At 39.8% G+C, this 12,020-nt stretch overlaps 1 protein-coding gene across 2 annotated transcripts in view; it reads right to left on the reverse strand.

The window, feature by feature from the left end:
* Positions 1–8,784: 8,784 nt before the first annotated feature.
* Positions 8,785–12,020, reverse strand: part of RAB28 (RAB28, member RAS oncogene family) — a 61,105-nt gene continuing 57,869 nt past the window's right edge. For both annotated transcript variants that reach the window (XM_087936702.1, XM_026700074.2), the window contains one exon: positions 8,785–9,208. In XM_087936702.1, the coding sequence (XP_087792828.1) occupies positions 9,116–9,208 (93 nt within the window). In that variant the 3' untranslated portion in view covers positions 8,785–9,115. The remainder of the gene's footprint in view (positions 9,209–12,020) is intronic.

Consider the following 12,020-nt stretch of genomic DNA (forward strand, 5'->3'; position numbering starts at 1 on the left):
CAAGATAGTTCAAGCCGTGATTTGTCATAATTGTGATGATGATGGCTTACAGCTCATGAAAACCCCAAATCCACAATCTCAGAAAATTAGAATATTACATGCAATCCATAAAAGAAGGATTGTACATAGAGCAATATCATATATTAGTTTAACCTTTTAAGTTGCATTACTGAAATAAATGAACTTTTGCACAATATTCTAATTTTTCAAGTTGCACCTGTAGTTCACTTTTCAGATTTCTTTGAATGAAAGCAACCATGTTGGGAAGATCTGACAATTATTGTGTTGCTGACTTTCAGTGGGCCTTTTCCTTCATGTAAACAAAACTGTGATAGCTTCATTAAGGTTGATGTCATGATTGACACATTTGGAAGCCACATCCAGTAGCACCTCCAAATGACTGCTTTGTCCATGATCAAGTGATCCTGTTTGCCTGTTTGCATGAAAGGAATTAACTGTACTCCAGGAAACTATACATAGAATCCTTGGGAAAATGTGGCCTATTACATCCCTAGTGCCTTCCATATATTTATAGAAACAATTTCAGGAATTACCCATCCAGAACTTTGAAGGTGTTCCCTTGAATGTGACCCCTTGATTCCTGCATGGATCCATATAAAAACTTCCTCAACAACCAACTTCTCTTTGAACACACCCAGGTCAAAATACCCAAGAACAAGCCAACATTCAATAGAAATCTAGTCTACATCAACTAGGTCTATAGTTTTCAGTTTTTCTCATAATACAAATAATAGAATTACGAATATTGCAACATTTGCAATATTTTCAAAAGCACTGATGTTAATTTATTTGCCAAAATTGAAATATCTAAGACTTTTTTTTAACCGGAAAAAGAGAATTCTGTTGTAGATGCCTGCCTTCAAAAGTCCACTTCTCAATCAGAGACAGCAACTGAAGTCTCATGAAACTTTTTCGTTATGTTAAAAGAGTGATCTCATCTGGACTGTGACCTTTCTTTTCAGCACCTCCATGACTTTCCATGCTTGAAAATGTTTTAATTTTTCACTATTTCCTCTGTCAAAATGACTGTTTTCTTAAGACTGGTGTCTGGAGGCTGCACAACAGCAGAGATGCACTCCTCCTACAACAAAGGAGTCCGTCTATGATGGAGTTGGAAGACCACAGGAGTTGGCAGTTACTGACCCTATGATGTATTGGAATGTCCATTTTTCACCTCCTTTGCTTCTCCAGGAGTTTAACAGTGGGGATAGTAGCTGCCTACTAAACATTCCCACCATTAAAGCTGCTTTTAAAAGGGCTGAAATTGTACCTCTGGATCCAGTTATTTTCACACAGAAACACCTCTGGTGAAAAGTTTTCTCTGTATGAAGAAAACAGATCTAACACATACATTTCTGAACTGCCACTAGTTTTACTACATATTGACATAGGGAGGGCACTCACATTGGGGTGCTCATAATGGCTCTGATATTCAATAATATCTGTCTTAAGGAGTGTTTATTCATATATTCAGACATTAGAACAGTGTGTAGTTATTTAACAACTAGGACTGCAACTTGGTGGCCAAACTCTGTGCTGTAACAATAGTGGACAGAAAAAAATTGTATTTTAACATAAGCTGAGTGAGCTGTGAATGGGCCCTTAACTTTTTCTTTTGGTCTGTAACTGAGCACTCTTTACTACATAAGGAAGAAACATTCTCTCCTGTGTTCTGTGGTCTGATATGATATAAGGCAACTAAATGCAACTAAAGAAAAACTGCATATCTGCACTTTCCACAATCCAGCTTCTTTTGATAGAAGTCATGCAATAATCTCAGGGAACAAACTGGACCTTGTTACAGCTGAGGAAAGACATCCACATCTTCTAAATATGCTCCTTAGGCAGTCCTAAGTAAGATTTATTGCTATTTTGCATGTAATTGAGAAATGATGGAATAGTCTTGAAATGGACGGATCCCTTGCTGTCAAGTTCCAAAGGGTGCTTTTGCTGTTGCAACCATTATCACTTCTCAACAAACCGGGGGGAAGGGAGAAAAGGAGATGGAATGTAGTCTCCAGACAGCAGTGAGAACCAAGGCCTTTGGCAGGTGGTTGCCAAAATCAACATCTTTTCCCCATAACAATACAGTGGGACTCAATTGGACAAGGTGACCTGGTCTAATGGGGAGGGGGGGAGAATCTATACTTTAATTATGTGGGAATTAGCCTGTTCTGGTTTTGCCCTCATCTATGTTGAAATGGTGTACTCAATAAAGTTTTGCATTAGGAGATTGGATCGAGTCAGCTGTGCTTGCTTTGATTGGGTTCGTCAGTCAAAACATTAACATTAAACCAAATTAAAAACAACAAAGGGGTTCGGGGCTCCTGCGGCCTGTCCAGCCACCTCCAGAAGAGCTGTGATGACCCAGGAGAAGATATCTGGGTTGGAATGTAAAGGAGTACAGATGGCCAAGCCCAGGACAGCCATGGCGAAAGAGGCCCTGGCTGCAGGCCAGGTGGATTTCACCACCCTGATGGTGGTGACATGTTCAAAGGGATGAGCAGAGAAAACCAAATAGCCTGCACGCATGGGAGGAGGCCACAGCAGCTGGGGGACTCCATCGGGTGAGCAAGGAGCTATGGTGTGGTGTAGTGCCAAAGGCATCCAAAGCCGAGTTCCCTCTGCTTTCCCTATGGGTACCACCTCATACAGGGGTGGTATCAGGTGGAAGTGGCTAGGGACCTTGAAATCCCCCCTCACTGGAAACCCAAATTTGGGAAAAACCCCTAAGCGGCCTTTGGAAAATCAAACCCGTTTAAGCAGGTCAGAGAACCAAAGCAACCCCCCCAACCATGGTCAAGTGCTTCAGGTGTGGCCAGGAAGGCCACCCAGTGTCAGAGTCAGTGGTGGGATTCAAATAATTGAACAACCAGTTCTCTGTCCTAATGACTGGGTGGGTGTGGCCGGGTTGGTGTAGCCAACTTGATTGGTCTCACCCTTATGAAATTTCTCCTTAGTCCAACTCACAACAAAATAAAATAGCACCGTTCCAATATTTAGAATAGAATAGAATAACAGAGTTGGAAAGGGACCTTGGAGGTCTTCTAGTCCAACCCTCTGCTTAGGTAGGAAGCCCTACACCACTTCAGACAAATGGTTATCCAATCTCTTCTTAAAAACTTCCAGTGTTGGAGCATTTACAACTTCTAGAGGCAAGGAGTTCCACTGATTAATTCTTCTGTCAGGAAATTTGAGGGACTCCTATAAAAATGAGGGAGTCAATCTATTTTCCAAAAGGCACAACAAGAAACAATGGATGGAAACTAACCAAAGAGAGAAGCAACCTAGGACTAAGGAGAAATTTCCTAAAGGTGAGACCAATCAACCAATGGACTAGCTTGTCTTCAGAAGTTGTGGGTGCTGCATCACTGGAGGCTTTCAATAAGAGTGACAGAAATATACCCCAAAAGGACAGTGCCAGGAACCACTAAAACAATGAGAAAACCTGAAACAGCCATTCCCCCTTTTTAAAAGTCAACCCCAAAGCAAACGTAGCAGCTGAGAGGGAAACTAAGAGCAGCCACTCGTGCGAATTGTAAGCCTGAGCATGCTGTCAAAAGCCATTAACCTGTCCAATTCTGTTATTCTATATTCTAAATTGGGTGCTTCACAGCAGAAACAATAAAGCTGGCTGGACCACACATGCATTCAATTCACAGCTGCATCATTGTCCCCTCCTGTATCTTTCCCCCACAAGGAAGAAACAAGAAGTAGCCAATACTGCAGCAGGTATAAAAGATCTTGGGGAACTCCAGGGAGTATCAGCTGATCACAGAAGTGTTACTTAATACTCTTTATAATGAAAATATTTGTAATCTTGTCCTTCTTCCTGAAGGGAAGAGGTTAATCCCACCCCTAGAGGGGTGATTGATGGGTTTCCCTGCCCTAATCCTGTCAGGTTCTGTTGTTTATTAACTTGATTTAAGCAATTAACTGGGCAAACTGGTGACAATTGGCTGAATCCCACCTGTGGTCAGTGTGCCTGACACCGGCCCCCATTCCTCAAGCCCAGACTCAGTGAGTTCTAAAATAAAGAAAACTCACCCAAAAGAAAACTCGCACGCCAGACTGTTGAGGTTCCTCTCCAGCTCCGGAACCCCCTCTAGGCACCACCAACGAGAGCAGCGAGGCCACCAAAGAGGATCCAATGGTAAGTGAGGCCATCCATTCCTTTGCCATAAAGTCCCGAATACCGGCTTCTTGGTTTGGACCCTCAGATCATCGGCCCACTTTCATAAAAACCATTCACCTTGAATCAGAGGTAAGCCAGTTGGTCCTCTCATGGACAAAAGGTAGTTAGATAATTTTTAGATAAAGAGGGTGGGATCTGTCCCAAAATTCGGCTGCAAGATAAGGGTCACACCTGGGCTTGCATACGGCACAGGTCCGTGTCTCACCCGGCATATTTCACTGGCAAAACAATCCAAGGGGCATCCCACTGTGGCTGGAGCCTGGTGGAATACGGTCTCCCCTTAGAGATGATCCCTCTCTCGTATTGTATTGAAGGAGGGTCTCTCCCTCAGTCTGGGTCATTCCCAAGGAAGTGTGATTCTTAAAGTAAGATTTAGTTTCCTGTATTATTATGTGGTCCCAGTTTGGCAGTAGTGCTTGCTTCCGCCATTAACAACACCCTACAGGAAGGTAAGTTTTGTTTAATAAAAAAAAGGAGTTTTCAACCAACTGGTTAGTCTGGTGTTTCATAACTATGTTGTTTTTATGCTGTTATTTTTTGTGATTAAGTTGTACGTATTACAATTTGCAATCTCGTTGTAGTTGTCATCCTGTGATGAGATTTCTGAACATATGCCTCTTGATTATATTGCCACTGCTTCAACTTTTCTCCTGATGGTTATGCCTCCATGTCACTGGAGCAGGCCTCTCTCCTTTTTGCCTTCTTCTCATTATCTATTGTCTCTCTATTGACTCTTTATTTCAAATTGTTTATTCTCAATTTGTTATACTGGTTTATTTTTCTCTTCCTTATTGTTATTTAGAATTCTTTATGATACTTAAGTCACGGGGAGGGAAACTTGGCTCTTTTATCACTTATGGACTTCAACTCCCAGAATTCCTGAGTGAGCCATAAAAGGTTCCCCATCCCCGGCCCACTGGTTTTTCAGTTGTGGGGGGAGTCAGTTTTTGACTTGAATGGGACTGTACAAATGTAGGACATATTCTTTACCAGTTCCTCAGGGAAAACCCCCAGTTCTCTCTGGAACGCCACTGGGTCCATCAATCCTCCGGGGTAAACCAACCAAACAGGTCCTGTCTCTTTGCAGGGTGGCGTAAGAGTTGAAAGGCAGTAACAGAAGTATATTCTGCCTTGATTAGATTTCTACTGAAGTGTTTGGTCAAATCCTGGGAAATATAGTTTAAAAAGTCATTAACCCATTTGGAAATGTCAGAGGAGGCTTTCAAAATAAAACCCATGACTTAATATGATATAAAAATAGAAATTATTTTTTAAAGTGAGAATCTTTTCACCAAAATAATCGGTTATTTTTTTGTACTAACGGAACAATTGATGTCTAAGTGTATGATTTCTAAGTTAATGCTTATGTATGCAGAAATTCCAAAATTGTATTTGGCACTGTATACATGTTTTCACCACGCCAGCTAAATAAACTTTGGAAGTTAGTGCTCTGAGATTAAATTAATCCAATATTTCTGTCCACCAGTGATTTAGTATCTACCTGTTTTGAGAGCCTCTGTGGCCTCATAGCCCATGGAAAATCAAACTGACCTAATGGGGAGCAAACTCTCACTCCCCAGTTATAAAAATATGTTTCTCCCAAACTGACTGCTGGAAAGCACTTTCAGAAGGAACAGTTATGAGATATCTGCTCAAAGTGACCTAATGTTTATTTGATAAACATCCTGATATCTATACATTACCAAAACTTGTTTCTGTAGCCTTTAACTAGGCAATACAGTTCAACCTGAGCTACTTGCAATGCAGATGCATCTCTGAATATGTCCCAGAATTTTAAGAACTTTTCATAATTCCACAACTATAAAATTAAACATGAATCAATTGTAAGAAATTTTGCCGCTTTTGGGGGGATGTTATGGTTGCAGTCCAATAATAAACGAATAACATCATCCTCAGAACAAATGAAACTTTTTAGCAATTGACTTATAAAGTTAGATTGTGAGTTGCTGTAGAAAGGACAGTATTAGAACAGGTAGGCTAGAGCTGGGTTCTCTAACCTTTTGAAAACCCAGCTTTAGAAGTTAGATATTTTAAAAAGAATCCAGAAATTCCTTATCAAAAGACAAAGTTCTAGGTGACAGGCTGCAGTCAGGTGCATTCAAGTGACTTTTGCGGGGTGGAGGCTGCCTTTGTCTTTCAAGAAAGCTAAAGTTCTCAGGAAACTCTGTGACTCTGCAGAAGAGTCGGAAAAGCTCTGGGCTGGAGTCTTGGGCCCCTCCAAGGCTGCGGTGGGCAAGACAGTAAAGTGGCCAAAGACAGAGCTCTACAATGGTTTGGATACGGATAGGACATTTACTGGTATTCCACCACTAAAGTTGTCCTGATTTACTATAGCTCTTAATAGCCAAACACCAACAGAAACTTCTCTCTCCATCAATTGACTAGAAATCGGTATATATTCTGATTTTTGTAAATACAAATGTTAGCAGTAATTTTATGGTGAAGTACTTTAAAGTGGGAAAAACCAAAAGAAGCAAAAAATGATTGTTTCTTCTATTTTAACAAGTACATAAACACAATCCAGTTTAATGAGATTTTTAATCATTTTTCCCTTTCAAAACTGTTTTATGAATAAAAATGCTAGAAGTAAAAGACACTTTATTTTTTTTCAGGATAACCCGATGAATACATGATTGAAAATAGCTGGTCCTAAAAGATATCCAATATTAAAAACCACAAAGATTAAAATGAGAATCTAAAATGTTATTTAAGTTGAATCTGGAAGGTGAATATGTTAAAAAGTTTTTATGATAAAAAAAGCAAAAACATTTGGTTACAACATAATGCTAGACCAGTAGGAGAATGTATGGACCAGTGGTTTAACATTTACTTTGAACTACATTTAAAAGAAAACTTTATAAAATTACTAGCTCGATAGTCGATACCCATGCTTTGCTACAAAACTATGTGGTCAGGCTTCGTTTGGGAGGAAGAAAATAAGGAAAAACAAATTCTACCTCTGCCTACCAGCATCCATTGGTATTCATCTGGCTAGCATCCTGTCAGCATGTGAGAGAGTTGAGGGCTGTTTGGAAACTGAAGTAATATTTGCTGTGTGAGCAAGAAAGAGACAGCAAGGAGCCTGGGCGTGGCTTAGCTCAACTGTTCTGAACTAAGGCTGGTTGCTGCTGTGAAACTAAAACTGAAATTGAAACTCCTCTCCTCTGCTTGTGTTTTGCATTTGGAACAGATTTCTTTTCGGATGGGGAGGGTAGTAGAACTCCTTAGCATCAGAGCGTGTTAATAATAATATATGAAATACTAATGCTCTGGTGGTCATTTCGAAAAATCCTTTCTTAATGAGGACCTAGAAGTCAAGAGGAACAAATTTCAAGTTTATAGACTTTACGGTTCTGGAGATTTTGTGATGATGTGTGAATGGTATTTTGTTTTTATATATATAGATGTACCGCTGATATTTGACTCCACAAAAATGCAACCAAAATCCAGGTACATTTTATCGCATGTAGTGATCTTGTAAGTATACTAAATTATATTGGATAAATATAATAATGACAATGCAGAAATGCTTAAAACATAAATATTAATGAAACCTGAAGCCTTTCTTCTAGGTATCATGGACAAACCAATCGAAAAACAGTTTGGGACAATTATTTTTTTACATGGTGACCACTGTGAGGCTTGTTTGTGCTAAGCATTGGAAGGAAAGGGGGTTTACTGTCAAAGAGAGGATTTTAAAATGGATTAAATTAGCGGAGATGGCAAAATAAACTGCTTTGATTAGAGACAGTAGATTAGACAAGTTTATATGCTGAGCTTATCAATCAGAAAGGTCGGCAGTTCAGCGGTTCAATTCCCTAGCACCGCGTAATAGAGTGAGCTCCCGTTATTTGTCTCAGCTTCGGCCAACCTAGCACTTCGAAAACATGTAAAAATGGAAATGGAAAAATAGGGACCAGTGTGGTGGAAAGATAACTGTGTTCCAAGTGCCTTTGGCATTTAGTCATGCTGGCCACATGACCACGGAGATCGTGCTGGCTCTTTGGCTTTGTAACAGAGATAAGCACTGCCCCCCAGAGCCAGAAACGACTAGCACGTATGCGCAAGGGGAGTCTTTACCTTTATATCTTGCGAACAGATGTTGGTTCGATTTGATATTAGGCAAATTGATTTCCATATCCAGGAAAATTGCTTACGGAATATAGCGTTGTTGTTAAATATAGATGGGAAAGTTTATAACTATTTGTAGGCCTATGTCAGGGGAGGAGAACATATTAGTTTTTTAATGCATCTTTCAGCATTCAGCCACTTTTTAAACAAAAAAGTTTAAAAGACAAAAAAGTTAGGTGTATTTAATATTGGGTTTTTTTCTTTCTTTTTTTGTACACATGGTTTTTTGCTTTTGCTTTTGTTGGTGTCAGATGTTTGTTAGTTTGTTTTTTCTTTCTTTTTCTTTGGTTTGTATTTTATATTTGGAGATAAAGACTAAATAAATAAGTTAAAGGAAGGATTAAAGAAAGAATCGCTCTCCTGGTCCTAATAAGAAAAAGGACAAAATGGATATATTCAAAGAGATAAAGCCAATCTATTTTTACTGCATTTTCCTTTATTTCACAATCTCTTCTCATCCTATTTAATTTACATGTTGCATTCACCCTTCAAACTTTCTGACAATATATTTAATATATCTCTACACACAATCACTTTACTGAAATATAATTAAGAAGAATATATATATTTTCAAAGTGTGTGACCCCACTATTTGAATCTTGGCTATTCAAGGAAGCCACCTGGGTAGTAGGATTTTTAAACTTCTAAATGCACTACAGTCACGTTCCCTGTTAAAGCAACATTCCCGGCAACTCCATTGCTGGGCGAAGGCAGCGAAAGGAGCACTGTACAAAAAAAGGAAAATGCTCACTGAATTGTACACATTGAGCTCCGGGGAGAATTAACAGTTCTTGTTGCAGGCTCCTGGCTATAGTTTACAATATCCGCCTTCACCACATTCTGTCAAAAGAGAAGAAAAGAAAAACAGAAGAGGTTACAGCAAGTGAATCCAAAGGGGGCGGGAAAAACTGTTTCAAAGTGCTAATAAAACATTTCACAATAATGATCATGCCATGAAATGTAGGACATTGAAACAAGTCAGACATGCTGCAGTACTTTTCTCTCAGTAAACATGCATAAGGACTTTAACAAAAGACAAAATAAGAGCATCTTGAATGCTTTTATACATAAGCAATAGTGACAGTATACTAATTCTTAAGTCTTGGATTTTTTATTCCAATTAAGAGGTTCTAGCCCATAAAATTTGTCAGTTTCTCAAGCATTTTTTCTTTACACTATTTGTGAGTACTAATATACACTAATCAAATAGGTAGTAAGGAAGCAGGGGAACACAGACACAAAACAGGTTATGTTTTGAGACGGGATCAGTCAAAAAGAAGTCAAATGTTTATACACCAATGCACAAAGTACGAGGAATAAACAGGGTGAACTAGAGCTTCAAGTACACAAGGGCAGATATGACATCGTTGCTACTATAGAAACTTGGTGGGATGAAATCCATGAATGGAATATACAGCTAGAGGGATTTTAAATTATTTAAAAGAAATAGAGCCAATAAAAGAGGAGGTGGAATTGCACCATATATAAGAAATAATTACATATCTACAGAGATACGACAGAACAATGATGAAAACTATTTGGATCAATATAAAAGGGGGGGAAATTACATTGCCATAAGTGTATAGATGAATTCTTTGCTAATCAGTTAACTATGTATGTAAGAAGTAAATCGCAATAGTAATGGGGGACTTTAGCTAGCCTGATAACAACTGGGAGACAAACTGCACCAAGTGGAAAATCAAACAGGTTCCGGACAAACCTAGCAGGCAACTTTGTCTCACAAAAAGTAGAGAAGAGAATTAGGGAGTTAATCATATTGGACTTAATTTTCACTAACAGAGATGCAATGACAGGAAGATGTTGAACTTAGAGAAATCTTGGTGGGTAGTAATCATGAAATATTGGAATTCAACAAGCAATAGAACAAAATCTTGGACTTCAAGAAAGCCGATTTCAATAAGGGAGAGCTTAGGAAAGATTCCATGGATGAGAATTCTCAAGGGGAAACCAACTCAAGAAGTTTGGGAAATTCTGAATAGGGAGATTATGGAAGCCCAATCTAGCACAATTCCAGTGAAGAAGAAAAATAACAACTCTCGAAAGAAACCAGCGTGGCTGCACAAAGAATGTTCTGATAAATTGAAAGAAAGAAGGACAGATATAGAAAGTGGAAAGAAGGGCACATAACCAGTGGTGGGATTCAAAATTTAACACTACCGGTTCTGTGGACGTGGCTTGCTGGGCGTGGCCATGTGACTGGGTGGGTGTGGCGCTTTTTTTTTTTTGCTTTTTTGCCACCCCCACCCATTTTGGGGAGCTTCCTAGCCTCAAAGGAGCCTCAGGGGGGTGGTCTTTGCTCCCCTAAAGCTCCTCTGGGGCTCTGTGAGCCCCCCCCCTCCATTTTTTGCCTTCCTGGGACAGCTGATCGATGCACAGCTGATTGTCGCAAGGGAAAAAAAATACCTTAGGCGGATGTCAGGTGGGCGGGTAAGCGAGCATGGTGACCAGATCGGGGGTGTGGCCAGCCAGAACTTACTACCGGTTTGGTGACCCATGCCAAATTCTTGCTACCGGTTCGCCCGATGCGGTGCGAACCGGCTGAATACCACCACTGCACATAACTAAGGCAGAATATCAGCATATGGCCTGAGTCTGCAAAAAGGAAGTCAGAAAAGCTAAGGCTCAAAATGAACTAAAGCTTATTTTTTACATTTGCGACAAAAGTAAAAAAAATAACAACAGCAAAAGCTTATTTCAACGTGTAAAAAAAAGAAAAAGGTCAAGGAAACAATTGGTCCATTAATGGTAGAAAAATGGCAAGAAAGTGAAGAGCAACAGGGAGAAAACAAAACTGTTTAATTCGGTTTTTGCATCTGTCTTTACACAAAAGGAAAAAACAGTCCAACCTATCAAAGTTCAAATCACCAGGACCAGATGGATTCCACCACAAGATTCTGAAGGAAATGGTAATGTGATCTCAGAACCACTGAACCAGATCTTTCAAAGATCCTGGAGCACCAGGGAATTACCAGAGGACTGCAAAAGGGCTGAGCTAGTTCCCATCTTAAAATAAATAAATAAATAAAGATCCTGGAAACTATAGACTTATCAGCTGACATCAATACAGGGAAGATTCTGGAAAAGATAATCAAGCAATGATGGTGGTCATGTGACTGGGTGGGTGTGGCCAACTCGACATCACTCATCACACCCAGCCCCGCCTCCCAGCCACTCGCCTCAAAGGCAGATTCAGCTGGTTTGGGCTAATCCCACCACCGGCTGGTCCCGCCCCCACCTGTTTTTCAGCCCGTTTTGAAGTCAACAAGTCTTAAAGTTGCCAAGGTTGGATCCCCCTGAGCTACATGTTCTGAGAGATCAGTGTTTTTCAAATTCGGCAACTTTTAAGATGTGTAGACCAACTTCCAGAATGCTGTCTGGGCAATTTTGGAAGTCCACATATTTTAGGATTGCAAGTTTGAAAAACCCTGTCAAAAATGAGCGAATCGAGATCCTTTTTAGGGATCTGTGGTTTGGTCTCCTTTTAAAAAAAATATTACAGATTATCCTGAGCAGCATATCTATGAGGGAAGAATCTAATAGAAACATGCTTTATACACAGAATACAGAAAAACATCTAAGGATCACTAATCTCCCCACCTTCATGGATCATAATTTATGAGAAGAAGTTTGC

The sequence above is a fragment of the Pseudonaja textilis genome, chromosome 6 (genome assembly GCF_049901715.1).
Source record: "Pseudonaja textilis isolate UNSWEBS1 chromosome 6, rPseTex1.2, whole genome shotgun sequence".
Classification (NCBI taxonomy): domain Eukaryota; kingdom Metazoa; phylum Chordata; class Lepidosauria; order Squamata; family Elapidae; genus Pseudonaja; species Pseudonaja textilis.